The sequence below is a fragment of the Orbicella franksi genome, chromosome 10 (assembly GCF_964199315.1).
Source record: "Orbicella franksi chromosome 10, jaOrbFran1.1, whole genome shotgun sequence".
NCBI lineage: Eukaryota > Metazoa > Cnidaria > Anthozoa > Scleractinia > Merulinidae > Orbicella > Orbicella franksi.
Genome location: NC_138154.1, coordinates 26,449,971 through 26,467,973, shown reverse-complemented (window position 1 = coordinate 26,467,973; position 18,003 = coordinate 26,449,971). Strand labels below are relative to the sequence as shown.

Below are 18,003 nucleotides of genomic sequence, written 5' to 3'. Positions count from 1 at the left end.
ATGCCGCGAGCGAGGGCCTGTCGCCTGTCGTTTTTTCACTGTTCTTTGGGATGATGCGTGCTGTAATTGGTATTTTGGATCAGTAAAGTGATCGAATAGAACATTCTAGTACAACATATATTGATTTATAAGGTTTTCATCGTCTACCTTGTGTAGTGGTCTTGCTTTAAGGGTATGTAGACAATCAGACCCGGGAGTTAGACATGGTTATGACGTACGGATTGCAAATTGTTGGTTTTATTATGAAAGAAATAGAAAACGACTGATTTTGCTTCCATGGCCTGATGGCAAGTGGATAAATATTCTTGACATGATGTAGATACAATGTGTCGAGATATTAAAGTGCCTTTTATGTCTTTTATCTCAATATTGTTTGTCGTTCCTTGATCCTCCAAACTTTTTCAGTTTGACTGTCTCCTCCCCATAGCGATAAACCGCCGCAGTAGCAGTCAAGAGAACACGATCACTTTCTAGTCTTATTCAGTCTACAGGTTTAGACTTCATGCTCCCTTGTTCCTCCAAACCCCTGGGAGACTTGGGTAGATTGAAAACGCTGGGCGGGGTCCCGTGGTCTGTGGAAAACACGGGGCTTGCGTGGAAAACGCGGGGTCTGTTTAAAAAACGCAGGATCTGTGTAAAAAACACAGGGTCCCGCTTTTTTTTCGCCGAAATATATATTCTGGTTTTACGTTGGGGTAGCAAATATTTTGCTCGAGGTCAGAACCAAATGCCAAATATTTTCCTGTCCGGCTTGACCTCTCTCACTCAATAAGCACTTTATAGATCATATGAACAATTTTTTTGCTCTACATTTGTGTTCTCGCAGTAAGTTGGTAACTGAAGTAGTCCTGCATCGGAGAGTTCGCCAGGATAGTAAAATTCGCCAATGTTTACTTTCAACAGTCGTTTTCTAGAAGACAAAATTTTGCAGAAAAAAGTTTTTTCTGCCATTGATTTAACTCGCATCGTTTTTGCCTGACTGTACATGTTCCTAGTACTAGGGCAGTACTCAGTTTTCCGGCCCTATCAATTCGGCGCTTATTGCCCTTATACGGGACCTTTCTTACGGTTTATAGGGAAACAGCGTACGGGGCCGTATGGGTCGTATCAGAAAAGTAATTATTAAAAACTGGATCATTCAAGAACTCAATTCAAGAACTTTCATTGGCTTAGCCATCATGGGTTATGAGCCATTATAATCTATCGAATATTTTCGCTCGCGCGAGATTGGTCTAAACGCGTCACCTGACCGAACATTCCCCAGTTTCAGCTGGGGAATATCCTAGAATATTCCCCACTTTTCAAAACTGCGCGTGTTGCGAAAAATATTTGAAGGATAATAAACACAATAGCCTCCTTTTGACTTTGAAAATATGCTCGGATATTTGTCCTTGGACATTATCTGTTCCTCAAAGCTCACAGTTTTCCGCTGACAAATATCCGAGCATATTTTCGCGCCAAATGGAGGCTATTGTTTATTTATACCATGCTGTACAAATATGTTAAGTGTGTGCGTAACTTTTTGGGGCGTTACTATTTTATATTATTTCAGTTTTCTAAATTTTGGGGGTGTTTTAAACAAAACAATTATTCCACTCGCGCTTGTTGGATATGACTTTGAGATGCTTATACCATCTCTTATCCAACTCGCGCTCGTGGAATAATTGTTAATTATAAACCAGAGTCCCATCAGTTATGAAACGAGAGCGACCTGAGGTGCCCAGGCCAACATTTTGACTTCACTCAAGGAACAATAATTTTTTTTTCAAACGGTCTGAGGACACCAAAAAAGAAATCCGTACTGACATAAGTAAGAACAGAGATTATATCCGCTCAAATTAAGGGTAGCAACTTTATTGCGTAGGCTTCTGTTTTTAGTTTATTCATGCGCGCGCAGGCGCAAGCAATGAATGAGTATCGTGAGGGATCAAATGTCGACGGAAGACAGAAATTTGTGGACGGAAATTGTGGACCGTAGACGGAAGTGAAATCGTCCTCACCACCCCTCCCCGCTTCGACTTAATAAAAGTCCAAATAAACTTCGATTTCGCTGCAATAAACAAGTGCAAAGAACAAAAAAATGTTTTGTATGGTGTAATAAATAAATTTTAACCTCAAGTCCGAATTTCTAAACCTCTGAAAATCGCAATATGGATTGAGAGGCCGAATGTTCACACTTAGGGGACCCTAAACGGGTTATTTTAAAACACGCGGCCAAGAGGAATCAACGAGGCAGCCATATTGGCGAAACACATATTTGCTTTCGTATTGGTAAGTAATCCAGGCCTCGAAATTGCGACTCACTGACTGGTCGCCAGTGCGACCAAACATTGAGTACTGGCGACTAAATTTTCAGAACTGGCTTTAAGAGCCCTTTGATTTTTTTGTTTTTGTTTTTGTTTTTGTTTTTTTTTGTTTTGAAACGGTACATCCACTCTAAAAGATGGCGTAGTCAATGAGCGTATATTTCCAAACGGGTCGTTCCGCGAACTCAAAATAGCGAGAGAATCGAATGACTTAGCGAAGGTTTTACTAGAAACCAACTGAACCAGAAATCAAATGACTTATATGAGTTATCAAGGGACAGAAAATGTGGACAGAGTGTTACTTCAGAATTTACGAAAGTTTTAAGTGCTGATAAAGACAAGGTGTATCGTGATGAAACTCAGGAACTACAACAAAGATGCGATGTTTGACGGCAAAAGTGGCTTTCATCAGAGTGAAGAGAAACGTAATTGTCATATATGTGACCTCTGTCATAATTATTACATTTTGTTTTTTCTCAAACAGAGTGCATTATCAGCTGTTATTTTTCAGTAGCTTTGTCGCTTACGTATGTATGTTAAATGGGCACGTTGGGCAGGAGTGTTTGTGTGGTATCAAATAACGTGGTGATGTATTCTTGGTTTTCATGCGATGCAGTAATATTTTTTAAAAAATTACCTTTTCTTCGGAGGTTTTAGTTTTATCAGATATAAGACCCTTTAGGAACTTGACGTTTCACAACGTTTTAGCTCGTCATGATTCTTCGTTTTGTAATCAGGGGCACGTTTGATTTTCCAAGCTCTGCGTTGCGTGACATTAAATGGCGGCCCGAGAGGGCTGTCACGTAGGTCAAAGGGATGAGTTATCGCTTTCGTTTTTGCTAACTGGACAATTCTTGCACTAGAGGAAGTATCAATTTCAACGTGTCGGAACTCTGGAGTAATAACTTTTCGTTTCAATTGCAAAACTCAATGACGGATGTTTCTGTAACTTTACGGCCGCCAAAGTTCAGTTTATTTTTTTTTTTTTCCGGATAACGCGCGAATTAAAAACTGCAGAAGTCCCAAAAGTTTTAGCTACTCAGATTAAATTTACTTTCTCTTACTGTTTTTAATCGGCTTTCATCGTTTCAATGCGCTTGAATTTTCAGAGCCGGGCTCTTCCTAATTTGCATAATCAGTAATCGGCCCGTGGGCATTACGGCTGCATAATGACCGCTCAGGTCTCGCTCTTAGCCGATCAGAGCGCGCGTTATATCGACCACAAGCCAAAGCCATATAACAAATAGCTGTAATGACCTGGTACAAAATATGGAGATGGTAATCAATTATTGTATTCAACACCGTCACAATGTTCAGGGCAGGTGTATTCAATACAAATAGAATTATCGTCAATGATTGGAGTTCGCTATATCTGAGAAAAATAATTTACCAGCTTAATTACAGTGAAAACTGCACTGGTAATCTACACCACTGTGATTCGATAATTGAGGGATATCAGTTCATTATGACTAAAGACAGGGCTTTTGAATCACTCTTGTCGCAAAACTATTCTTCATTTATTCTGACAATATAATGTATTGGTGTCAATATCTATCATACTGATAATGGGAGTTATAAAATATTTGATTCTCATGCAAGAGACGAATATATATGGTAGAAGCCAACCCTCAGGTGTATGTGTACTATTAGAAGTACCATCCATTGTGAGCTTATTACAGCGTTTCCAGGTTATTATAAACACTCACTCGGTGACAATATTATTATGAACTCAGAGAAGTGTAGCCTGCGTAGCAGGCGTATAAAGGGGAGGGGGGTGGGGGAGAAGGAAGAGAATTCGGGGAAAAAAACGAAGGAGTGCGAAATGTCCTCGAAATCTCTTCTCCTCCTCCACCCCATCCCCTTTATACGCCTGCTACGCAGGCTAAGAGAAGTGCAGACTGTAGTACATATGATACAAACGCAGTGAACAGGGTGAGAGAAAACTGTGACCCCAATCTCCTCAAACACCGGCGTAAGTGACGTCACAACTCAAGTCAACTTCACTACGCCGGATTGCCGTAGCTTTCACTTTCATCTATCGGTCAGCTAAAATAAGCAATGTTTTCGTGATGATTACGGTTTAATGATATTTTTTTCAGACATGCATCTGTACATGCTATTTTTAGAATCGCTGCGCACCGCAAATGATCAACGCTCGTAGCTAGTAGCCCGACTTACATCTTACATCTGTTACCTTACACATTGCATTCCGATGCGCTTCTGTTTTGCAGCCTTCCATGTACACGCCGCATTCCGATCAGACGAAGACACAAAAAAATGTTTTTGAACGAATCGGGTTTTTTATAGCCGAACGATTTTTTTGAACCCCGAAGGAACTTTACAAGCGGAAATTCTTTTTTTTCCTACACAGTTCGTTATGGGGTAAAAGTTGGTTTAAAAATTGCACTATATCACGGTTTACAACATGAACAGTGGCATGAATTCGTCATGATTGATCATATTAGATACGATATAATGGATCGAATTGATAACCAAAACTAATATAGAAAGCGAAACATTTAACGGCAGCAATCGGCTTTCGTTTTCCATGCTGATCCGGGAAAACTAAAACATGAACATGGACGACATCGGCGCCATGGTTGATTTCACATTAGATAAGATAAAATGAGTCGAAAAGGGAAATGATCATGATAACAAGGACTGCTTACCAAAACTAATCGAAAGCGAAACATTAACGGCAGCAATCGGCTTTCATTTTCCATGCTGATTCGGGAAAACAAACACGAATGGAGGCATAACATCGCCAGGATAGAGATCACATTACATAAGAGAAAATGATTCGAAAAGGGAAATGATAACATAAACTGATAACCAAAACTAATCGAAAGCAAACAGCAATTACTTTCGTTTTCTATGCAGATTTGGGAAAACTCGATGGATTTACAACTTTCGGAATAGGGATACTGATGTACGGTATAAAAGTCAGAATACTTTAAGAAAAAGGAACACTCTCTGCACAGGCTGACACTCAACTTCTCCATAGCTCCACTGCAATCGTCCTATATGTTTGTCTTGATTTGTTTTGATTTCCGCCTGACTTAGCTTCCCGGTAAGTTATTGTTTCGGATTGGCACTCAGTATTGTTGATAAATATTCGTAACTGTAAACTTAAACTTCCTGATATAAGCGGGTGTGATCGATATTGGCCGTTTTATACTAAGCAACATGGACGGATAATCCGTCTGGCCAAAAATGGGTTAGTGACTTTCGCTGGTTTTGCATATAGGAATATACATATAGGAATAGATTTAAATAGGGCATGCCTTGATATTGAGAAATAGCAAATGGACAACTTCGACGATGTCACGCAATAATAAAAAAAGACACCTCCTTAGATCAGTTTATTATGTAACCTGTGAACAGGCTCCGGCTGGAAGGACCAAAAAGGAACTGGCTATCCTTTTTCGTCCCGCTTTCTCTTCGCCCCATCCTCGACACAGGCTATTTGTTATGCCGAATTTAGTGAATATGCGAAGTTTCATAAGAATCCGTTGCAAACTCGTGGTAATACTTGACCGCCGAAACTTCGCAATTTGATGCCCGTCTCACATGCATTAGCAATTAGAGGTCCCATATTGTCGGGCATAATTCGACGAGTTTACATCGTATTCGTTTGAAACTTCGAAAATTTACTAAATTCGGCATGTTAAATCGAGCAGTGAGGCTCTGAGAACCACAGGTATTCCAAGCTCCTTGGGTGAATGGGAGCCGTGGACTTTATTATATGACACTGCGTAACAGCGTAAATATAAGAGTTTGTATGGGAATGTATCGATCGTATGTGACAGTTCAAAATATGAAAAAGAAACTGTGAATCTATTCATGGAGAGGAAAACTGAAACTGAAACTCGCTGAAATCGCTTTGAAATGGCCCCATAATGGCATGGAGACAAAAGTAACACACCAAAGAGTCGAAGTAAGTCGATGTTATTCAATTTCTTTTCCATGTTTTGAACTGTCAAATAAGATCGTTACATTCCCGATACAAACTATCATATTTATGCTGTTACGCAATGTCATATAATAAACTGCACGCGTCCAACTTGAGATACCTGTGTGAGAACGAGATATCTGCTACTTATCGCCGTACGTAGCGGAAGTGCTGTTGCATTCAATGAAGGGGTTTCCCCGATCCTAGGGGTCTACCCCGAAACTGGCTGAGAAACGGAAATGAGCTGAAATGGAGCTTCGACATTGGCTGACAAGCACACCGTTACAACTTTTCACAGCTCTTGGGAGAACACCGTGAAGATCGTCAATATTACTCGAGCTTACCAGAATATATTCTGCGGCTGTCTCTGTTGTTGTTTGAAAAGTGTTTACGCGGCCAGTAGAAGTATTTTTTATTGGATCTGAACTGAAAGGAGGGAAATTTATACGTCATGTAGTTCCGCCGTAAACAGTCGAGTTGACGAAGCTTTAAGGTAATTCCCCCGAAATAAAACTGTCAATAGATTTTGTCCACTGAATATTTATCATATGAGAACTTTATTTATAAAATAAAAAGGGGGTGCCCATGCTCGTTAAGGAGCAGTGAGGCATTGAAAATGTCCCATTTTAGCATTATTTAATGCTTATTACAAGAACGCATTCCAAGTTATTGTTAAATCTTTGTGAGCCCAGACTCATGAAAACACGCCTCAAACTACAGTCAATACTACTTGTGTCGGACACAAATAAACTTTTTAAGTTTGATTTTGACAGACAGCTGAATCCTTGTTAAAATATTGGAACCAAATTGCTTGCCACGGCTAACAAACTGCAAATAGAAAAGACTACAGTGCAGCTGCAATTTTCCTTATTTCTTCAATTTTCAGCAGTAGAAATCAGATCAGTCTTTTCTCAAGCAAAGCTAATGATTAGTTGATTAAAACGACTGAAAAAAAATTGGGGCGCCCGAGCTCGTTGGTGAGCTACTGATAGCCATTTTTCAACTGACAGAACTCAATATCAAGGCAAATCCGCCATGTTTTCAATGTGCGCGTGCACGAGCCCGTGCTTGTGACGCCATAAATTATGCGCAGCAAGGATGCGCAATGCAAATGTGAGGAATCACTTTAAGAGCAGTCAGGCTATATGCCAGCAAGCTCCCTTTTTGGGTAGGGCAGTGGGACGGGGGAAGGGGGGATGTTGTAAACATTTCCCTGTGCCGTTACAAACGGCCGAAAAAAAAAAAAAACCTTTATCTAATTCAATAGGTTTCAGGTACTCCTGCTAATCATAGATTCGTAACAGCATTTTCGGATCACAAGCTTATTTTCTCACCGAGTGAAACAAATCTGATGTTTCGTGCTTCATATTGATCCCACTTTAGAGGGAAAATATTTTTTTACAAACTCTGTTTTTGTTATTTACAATCTCAGGTAATGAAACTAAAGGACTCTTTGTTTTAATTTCATTAGCCATTATTCAGTTGCAATATGGTACGTTAGCACATTTATAACAATAGTTGGCGTCATCGATATCTCATTCACATTGCATGCATTAGACTTTTCGCTGGCATTTCATTTTGGAGAATGGTACGAAGATGTAGAGTACAGATCCCTCACCTCATATGAAAACATATATTAAAAACCTTTTCTTTGGGCTAGTCATGCAATCTTTCCTCCTACTAGGAATGCGTGGCAAGCCATGAGGCTATCTTGGGTCCACAAACCTTGGTCACGAACCCTTACGATACGTGCCTAAACTTCATTCTGCAGGTACTTACAATGGCAGGCTTGATAAAGGACAGAACAGTAAGTCACGTGGAATCTCCAGAATCGTCAGTCAGACAATTTGGCAAGCAGTCAGAAATAAGAGAAATGAAAGTGACTGAAACAGAAAATATTTACAAGACGTACTCACTTCCTCCCAACAAGATCTACGCTCACCTGAATGACCTTGATAAAGGTGAAATTATTCAGTTACAATTAATTCACTCATACTGTAACAATAAATATTGATCGGCTGTAAAACATACTTAAGTTACAGACCTTAAAGACCTTAAAGGTCTTAGGAACATTCCAGAATGAAAACAGTTATCATTAGAAGAATTTTAGACTAATATAGTTACCACTACGTTTCTCGGCTTTTCTCCGTTATCTGCTAAACCACAAGCTGACAAGACAAGGCGCAAAAAAGAGATCCTGCGGCTTCATGTATCATGTCATGAACGAGCGCGCCCTAAGTAATAAAATGAGATGATAGTAGTGGTAATGTCCACTAGCCTCTGCTATAGCTTTGCGTGGATTTAACGATCTGAGTTGTTCGGTAGCCTGCGAAAACAGCCGTCCTTCTTCGCTCTCGACCCGAATGGTGTTTCTCGGGTCGAGAGCGAAGAATTAGGACAGCTGTTTACGCAGGCTAGGCGTTCGGTGACTTTTGATAGATGAACTTCTCTACCATTTTTCTGCGTCGTACAAAAAAATGTAAGAAATCTATGCGTTTAATAGATACAGTCAAACCTCCCGTAAGTAACAACCAACAATGTAGAGCCTAGGTGGTCTCTTACGGGAGGTGGTTGCTTACGGGAGCTTAGACTATATTGGGTCATTCGAGTTCCGCTCTTTTGAGATGTCTGTTTTGCGGTCCATGGTATAAATCGCCTCTTTAATCCTCGGACGTATAAGCTAACTCATACCCCCACCGTGGTACAAGAGGTGGTGGGAGGGATTGATGGAACCCCTCCCCCGGGTTTTCGTTCTGTTAAGATGCAGCGAAATAAATTTACATCAGTTAGATAAGCCTGCGCTTGCTCTACAAGATGATACCACTGTTCAGAGTTGGTTACGACGTCAAATGACATCATTTGTCATTTGATCCACATCTTGGATCCGCCATCTAGGATTTTACTATTTTCTTAAAAAGCCAAGAAATAGCGGAGATTAATAAAAAATCAAGCCAGAATGCTTATGTAATGTACAAATTCATGAATTTCTGCAATTTGATGAAGAAAACTGAAAAAAAAAAAACAGAATTATCTTTAAATAATAATAATAATAATAACATTTATAATGCGCAAATTTCATAAAATGTTCAAATGCGCATGACAAGATTAAAAACGGAATAAAAAGGCTAAAAAGCTCAATTACAATTAAAAGTAAACTTACAATAATAAAAACAACTATGATAAAAATGCATGACGGAAAAGGTGAGTTCTTAGCTTGGCTCAAAAATGCTAACAATGCTGGCGCCTCTTATGTCAAATGGTAGCGCACTCCAAAGTTTTTGGCCAGACCTATAGCTGGTTTTCACAAGACGTCACTAAAATCTGAACTACAAAACTATTGATCTTCCTGAGATTATACTTACATGATGTATAAGAGCAGCTGAAAACTAATATTCATACAAATTTTCGCTCCGAATGGGTTCTTGGTTTTGTGCCACTACGCTTGAATTTCTAAGCTTTTGCGTGACGCGGAATTTACATGACGGCCTAGAGAGCTGTCATGATGGTTAAAAAAGTGACTTATTTCGTGGAATTTGGCTATCTTAACAGTTCATGTCTTAGAAAAAGTATTATTTTAATGTTTTAGAGTTCCTCGAGGGATAAATTCACGCTTTTGTAGCAAAACTCAGTGACAGATGTTTCTGTTGGCTTCCGGCCGCCATGTTAGTGCCCATGCGGATGGGCACCAGCATGGCGTCTCCATACAAATCTCTATAAATTTGGGTAAAACATTTCTCCGCATATCTCGCATAAGAAAAATTGCTGTGACCAGAATTTTGGCGAGAGTCTTTGCATATTTACCTTCTTTCATTTCCCAGATTCTGGACCTCATCTATTGACCGGTTTTGATTTTTATTTTGATCTATTTTGAATCGCGTGACACTGAAAACCAGCAATATGAAATGACAGCGCCAAAAATGATGGACGCAACGTAACAGCTTCTGAAAGTTTCAACCTATTAGAGTAAATCGCGTTTTCAAAACTTTGAAAAAGCCTTATAGGGGGAGGGGTGACATGCAACCCCCTTGTAGATCCGATCACTAATTTGAGTATGATATAGTTTACCTCCGTTTACTAATTTTCAATATTTTTAAGGTCACTCCAAAAAGTTTACTTTTTTGTCTTCACCTATAGCAAGTAAACATTCAGCTTTTCCACTCATTGAAGTTTCACCCTTTAAAGTGCCTGCTATCGTAAAGAAATCCGTCTCCAAAAAAGCCCAAAATTCGACTTTAGAGGCCGCCATTTTGAAACTCTACTTGGTAGCCAGGCCGTGTTCATGTGACGTCATTTCGTCTGACTCGAAACTGGCGGGAAGGAGAAAAACTTGCAACTGACTTTGCATCCTTCACCAGGTCAGCAAAATGTATTTTTTTCCAAGTGACTATCCACTTCATTATCTTCACTGCTATCATTGTCGGAGTTTGGAGCATGTTTGGCTTAAAATATGGCTCAAGAGCAGCCATAGCACAGAGTGATAGTCGAAAGGCTTGTCGCAAACCATTTGGACAAAATCTCTTGGACGGAATGATATCACGAAAACGGGGCCTGCCTGCTGAATACTGTTCAAAATGGTGGCAACGAGGTCGAATTTTATAAGGTAGACCTGCACTTTAGAGGCTGAAACTTCGGCCAGTGACTAAACTTAATGCAAGGTTTTTATTAGCGTTGACAAAAAATATACGTTTGTTTGGAGTGACTTTCTCTCTCAATTAATATCACTGCAAGCCATGCTAATCCAGGTGAGCTAATTTTTGTTAATGAGGGTATTTTTCCAAAGTTTTATCTCGGAAATGATGACGGGTGGGTACTCCCGTTTTTTTTTTGGTTCCATTTCTGACACAAGTAAAATTTGAAGAGAAATTTAAGAATATATTAAATTTTCACTTGAAGATACTCTCCAACGGGATTCGAATCCAGGACGGTTTTTCTTATTTAGCTCTTATTAACCGACCAGGAATTCTGTATGGGAGAATCTTGACTGAGGTCGTGAGTACAGACCGAGCGCAATGAGGTCTGTACATACGACCGAGCTGCTTACATCTTGCTTGCGAACGGCAATGAGCTGAACTTAAATCCGCTAAAGTCCTGTTTACTTTTTTTTCACATCAAGCTTTTTGGCACTTTCATGGAGTTAATGTATAATGTGTTTCATGTTTTTAGTTTGCAACTTTTTCACTGCAAAATGTGAAGGGTCTAGATGGAAAAATCTAGATCGCGGTCAATATTGATTTCAGCCAATCAAATTCGTGAATTCGGTAGACAGCCATATAATTAAGGTGCAATATATGGCCTGTCCTAAATTTATCATCTCATATTCGTTGTTTTACAGGCATATTATGGCAAAAGTCCGTGAGCTCGACTCCCGTTGGAACTTGACCATGAATAAAGTTTTTAAAACTTATTTTGAGGCTCGTATATTTAAAAAAAAAGAACGTGTTTTTTCATTAATCCGAAGGGCAATGTTTCTTACCTTGTTTACAGCTATCAAGACTCAGATAGCCGAGAAAACCGTTGCACTTGAAAGGATCATCGTAGAACAAGAGAAGGCGATATTTGATATGGTCGAGAGAAACGCTGAACTTGAAAGGATCATCTCAGAACAAAAGAAGATAATATCTGATCGTGAATTGGCCTTGATGGGTAAGCACACTGAAGAACTAAAAGTCAGCCCATCAAGCCACGTCCAATCGACTCAAACAGAGGCTCTCCCATTGTTCCCCATGAAGCCGACACCGCCTAAGGATGGAGTGCCTCGGAAGAATGGTCGTCGCCACAGACGACATCAAACATATCCCTTTTTTCAAGATGGAATGCCCTCAAACAACTATCTTCAACGTGACGCTGGCATCCTAACTGTCTTGCCTTCAAACCCAAAGGAAGGCTTGCCATTTTTAATGATTCCTTTGAAACCGGAGCCCAAAGGAAGGCATTCGAGTTTGCACAATGATCGTGAGCCGCACACACCTGAGGGTCTCCCTCCGATTCCAGCGGGAGACTTGGAATCGCCATCCTTCCACCATTCTCTCGCCGGTACATTTAATGTGGAAATACCTTCGATATCATGCAAGTTTAACGTGCAAGACCCTTTTTGTATTTTGGCTGAGCACGTGTAATGTGTCAGCCGAAGTTCATTTGTACAGCTTCGAGTCCAGTAATGACCCTAATATTCATAGGACATTGGTATTAACTATTTAACAATTAGATTTTGATCCCTAACTAGATAATCATTTATTGATTTAAACTGCTTTTTCCCTCATCCTCAATGTGATTTCTTTTGTGTTATTCCCCTAAACCTCGGCGTCAAGTTAGAATTTAAATACATCGAAATTAGCCTGTTTAGGATAAGGCGGGGCGCTGGTTTCGACGTGCACACCACTATTTAAACGTTCACTTATACAAGTCGCTTGGAAGTTCGCATCTTTCACAAATAGCGCGACAATGTGGCCACACGATGGCAGGCTGTCCACAGATCCTTTGCTTTTTCGAGATCGCAAGCTTAGCAAAATGTTAACCTGGTGCGTGGAATATGAACAAGCCCTCGAAGAAAAATAACTCGCAGCAAAAACTAAACGCCTGTGGAGAGACTAACAGGATTGAAAAAAGAAGATTTTGCCTGTAAAGGAACTTTACTTTGCAGACGCATAGATCTGAAAATTGAACAGAAATACCAATGATTGTAAAGAAAATACTGCATAAGAGATTAAATATGGTCTATAATCTAAACTTTGTAACTGTTGTCAAAAAATTGGGGGAAGGGTGGCGCTTATTCCAAATTAGGGAGTTTAAGAAACCACGAGGGCAACGGCACCGGGATCGTCGTTAAACAAAAGGTTTAATGAGCAGAACAATGGCTGTGCACGTGCGTTATAATTCTTGGTACATTTCTTTGCCGTCATCTACACAACAACAACAACGTGAAATGACCAAATTCTACGTTGTTCAGAGAACGTGAACCACGAAAGCTAATTTTTTCAGTCTTAGTTCAAATGTTTCGCCCTGTCCCAGAATCAGTTTCGTGATAGTTTTGACGCTAAGAAACAAAGGAAAATGACTCGAGAGTATCGCGAGATTCGCAGGTAAAATATAAAAGCATTTTTTAATCGACGTTGTCCTCGGCGTCGCGTCCTGGTTTCTTTAACTCCCTAATGTGGCAGATACGACGCATATTCGAGGATTTACGACACGGTGGCCCAATGACTAGTACGATGTAGTCCAGATTGAGCGGTCTGAGCTAGAGCCCTGAGAGCAATAACTGTTACCCATTTCCGCAACCGAAAAGTAACTGGGTGAAAAAGTTTATCTTTTTGCTAAGATATAGGGCGCTTACCATTCGACCAAAAATTCCGAAAATTTTCGAAACGGGGTCAAATGGTAAGGAAATTTCTTAGGAATAGTTCCAGAAAATCCGGAAATTGTTCAATTTCCGAAACGCGAACCATTCAACCGAAAATTCAGGAAATTCCGGAGTGAAAATCAAATGGAACGGAAATTTCCAGGGTACACCTCAAGAGCTTGTCCTCTTTTCCGGAAATTATGTAAATTCACAATTTTCTATTGAGCTCTAGCTCTTTTGGCCGCGATCAGACCAATTATCCCAGACAAAGATGACGGCGACGTGTATTCGAAAATGGATTAATATTTTACTTGCCACTTGTCGGTCGATAAATACTAACTTAAATTCGTCAAGAAAGCGTTTAATTCCAACAAAAATAAAGCCCCCGTATGTACTTGTTTGTTTTGGATAAGTTAGCTAAGAAATGTACAAAGACTTGTAACTCGTGCAGAGCCCTTGTAGACTCATTAAACCCTTTGTTTTGGGAAGTTTTAACTGCGTTGTGGTTTGTATAAGGTCCCTGCCGTCATGGGCTATAAAAAGTCACTGTGTCGACGTATCAGTGCTCTGTATGCTTCTATATTTGCTATTTAAACCTCGAAGTCTTTAATTGAAAAATCTGAAGCGAACAAAAGTGTGAGGGCGCTTTCCACTCTGGTGCAGCCACCGCAAAAGTCTGTTCCATTCGCCCTAGAAAATTCCCGGAAATTCATACCGATATTTTTGGTCGAATGAAAAGCGTCCATAATTACCTTAAGGAGGCATCATGGCCGAGTGGTTTAGGGCGTTGGTGTTGTAATCCGGAGGTCCCGGATTCAAGGCCTCCACAATGCCACTAGCGGGAGTTGTTTCTCGGTAGTCCCGAGTTCAAATCCTCGGTCACGCTTTGTAAGTAGCCAACTGGTCTGCCTCCTGCCAGTTGGGATTTTTAACAAGCTATGTTACGTTTATTTGAAATATTTGTTTCCTTTGTTTCAGTGGCATGCCTGTAAACTAGCTAAACTTAGCGCTTGTATGGCTAAGTGGATGACTACTATAAATAAGATCTACATTTACATTGGTGGTCTTCACTTAAATTGAAAAGCAACGCATTTAAGAAGCAAACGTCGACCTCGCCACTTTTTTCTTTCTTGTGGGAATTTTCCCAACCCTTCGCCATTTTATCCACGTTTTGTTAATAAACGGTACTTTGTGTTTTTATTTATTTTAACAGGAAACAAAGAATGCCACCTTGACCGTGCCTATACCGGTAATCTCCGAGCCTCTACCACCCAAAAAGTCAAACTGTCCTGAAGCCACCCAGCCTGTGCCAACTACCGTGAGCGGACGCCACGCGCCCACCGCTGTTGTACTGTTCTTTGGAATAATGTTGTCTGCTTTGATAGGCATATTGAAATAGCAAAGCGATTGAACAGGGATAGCTTGATACCTCGATCATGTCATATCCATTGATTTGAAGCAAATTACCGAGGGAAGACGACGAACAATTGACAAAATGAACAGAAGTTTGTGAAAAGAATATTTGAGTTGATATCTTTGTTGTTGTAGTGTTTCAGTCTTATGCTCGTTCCGATAATTGGCACATCAATAAACCACATTTTTCATAACACGTCCCACCCTGTTATTCTTGCTGTGGCCATAGATCTTAGATTAAAAAGATATAGGGAACTAGATTAGCGAGGCCGGGGAAAACGCAATGTGTCGGTGGCAGAGTGCAAGATTGCTTCGCTTTGGATGTCTTGGGAAAGAATGCAGACAACAGGTTGTGTAGAGGGAAACGCACACGAGAAGACACTTACAAATCAGGGGAGGGAAACGTCCTAAGAAAACAAATCAGCGTTCTCATCGTTGCTAAGCCAACGCTGAAGTGCCTCGCCTGTTCCAGGCGTTAAGTTAGCGATGAGAACCACCCACCTCCCGCCACATTTTTTTGTCTCGCTGATTTTCTCCCAGCTCCTAACTAACAGAAAACCAAAGAGCCCCATAACATTCGGTGTGCTAAGTCACTATGGAACAAATGACTTTTAATAGTCCTATATATTCCTTGTTTCGTCATCTTCTTCAAGTTGAGATAATAACAACAATAAATAAACATATTTGTGCAGGATGACCATTTCAGTTATAAAAACTGCTATCAACATGGGTCCTGCGTAAAAAAAATTAATGAATAATAGATAAAATAAAATGTAAAATATGCAAAAATCTAAAAGCTATATAAGAAATCTAAAAATATACATATAAAAAGAGATAAAAAAGACTGGAACTAGATTCACATACAGTTATAGATATGGAGAACGACACTCCTGTTTCTCTGCAATGTTCATGATGTCCTGCTAAAAAGGCCAAAACCAACTCTCTTTTAATTTGGTACAAAACGTACAGCCCTCTCCCCTCCTCACCCCCACCCCCACTCCTGAACGGACTGATAACATGGTTATACTCTCAACTTCTAATGTTCTGTCGACGATGTTCCCGAGAGCGGACTGCTTGTGAACTAAGGGTAATGCCTTCAAATGAAGTTTTTACAATCTGGACATCACCGATCTAAGGGGCATCATAGGTGTAGATTTACCTTTTAAAAATAGTACTCCAATCGATTGAAAACATTTTATTTAGCTCTGAATACGGTTCTACAAAACCTAGGATCCAAGTTACTTTTTGTTACGTACTTCCTTTTTATTGTATGATAAACGGACCTGGGAATTTATTTTACTCCTGGAAGTTCCAGGAGCAGTTGTAAACTACTTATTAACCAAGAGTGAGGTCTTTTTCTGGAAAACCTTAAACAGAGACCTTGCCGTATGGATCATGCGATAACGATAAGATCATTCAAGGTTGATGAATAAGTACCTGTATTGCTATATATGACGAAAGTTTCAGTTTCTTCTTGGCTGTTTCCTTCGTCCTGCCCGGCACCAACTCGTTCTTAATTTAACGCTGTGGATTCTCTTCTTTTTTTTCCCCTGAAATTGTAGCTCATAAGGGTGAAAGAGTTCACTCTCAGAGTGTTCTTCGTCACTTATCGTTTCCAGCCGCTCCAATTTTCAGGAAAAAAAGCAAGAGTTTTTTAAATTACCTTTTGCTTTGTTTTTCCAGGCCGGTAATTAACCGGTGGGCATTACGGGAGAATAATGCCCAAGAATTGGCCAATCAGAAAGTGCTTCATATCAGCAAAGGATTATGATCTAGACTCGGCTACTAACACGAGCCATATACTGTCAAACCCCTATTAAGCAGTCACCTATTGAACGGCTTCCCCTATTAGGCGGCCAGTAATCAAAGTCCAGATGAGGTCTTTTCTATTGTTTCTACCTCTATCAAACAGCGTAAGCGGGTCACTACCCATTTCCCCAAGGATTGGGGTTGAACTGTAATAAAATCCGTTCAGTTAATACTATTCTCTGTTGACGGGTAGAATACGACTACCGAATAATTTTACATATGAACTTACAAAGAAAGGAATAAAGCCTTGTAATAAACGATTTTTTAAACTGATTAGTCTTGTTCGCAGATGATGTCTCCTTTTAGATCATCAAAGTTAATATGACCCCATCCATTGGAACTTTGGTCAACCAGTTGAACGCGCGCGCGTTGACCAATGAACTCTTGGACCTTCCAGGACTCTCGCGCCATGGTCTCTTTACATTTACCAGTAGTCCGTCTGATAACCTAACAAACAAGACAAAAAGCTTGAAAGACTGGTTTTCACTAACTAGACTGCGAGCAGTCTCTCTTTTCCTCGAAAATCGGTGGGGAATAACGCAAAACAAGTAAGCTTCCGAGCGTGACAATGAGCGTGACGTGCTAGTAACGAGGGCGTACTCGCACGTCACGCTCACAGTCACGCTCGCAGGCTTACTTGTTTTGCTTCCTTCCCCACGGATTTTCGAGGAAAAGAGAAACTGTTCGATGTCTATTCACTAACAGGCACACAAGCGTAAGCAAGGTGTTCTTTGTAATGACATTTTCTCAACAAAGGCGCTTATTCCTGCGTCCACGTGTGTTGCTTTTAAGCCTGAAGTACACTTTTGAGATAAGCACGTCGTAAACACGAGCGCAAGCACAGGGATGTTCACACTAACAACATACACATGCGCAGTGCGAGTTACATCGCTGTAGAAACCAGATGGCGATTGGTTGAATTCTCGCGCTTATGCTTGTGCTTATTTTACGCCAGTAACCACTTGCGAAATGAACCTAACACTAGTGCAATAACTGCAAACGTAAGCACAGCTTTTGCTTGCGCTTATTTCACCGGCGTACACTTGTGATTATCTCACAAGTGTGAACTAAGCTTTATGCTTTTGCTTTAATTAATCATGCACTATAAACGAAACTTTTGCCCCTGGTCAAGATTTTTTAATAACTAAAGATAGAAAGGTTTTTAATGGAGAACTTCTGGTATAAAG

At 40.2% G+C, this 18,003-nt stretch overlaps 1 protein-coding gene across 1 annotated transcript; it reads left to right on the top strand.

The window, feature by feature from the left end:
* The first annotated feature begins 2,452 nt into the window (after positions 1-2,452).
* Positions 2,453-12,979, top strand: LOC145500435 (uncharacterized). Its single transcript, XM_081479954.1, has 2 exons — positions 2,453-8,219; positions 11,743-12,979. Exons 1-2 carry the CDS (start codon positions 8,039-8,041, stop codon positions 12,372-12,374), a joined length of 813 nt encoding a protein of 270 aa, XP_081336080.1. The 5' UTR covers positions 2,453-8,038; the 3' UTR covers positions 12,375-12,979.
* Positions 12,980-18,003: the final 5,024 nt, after the last annotated feature.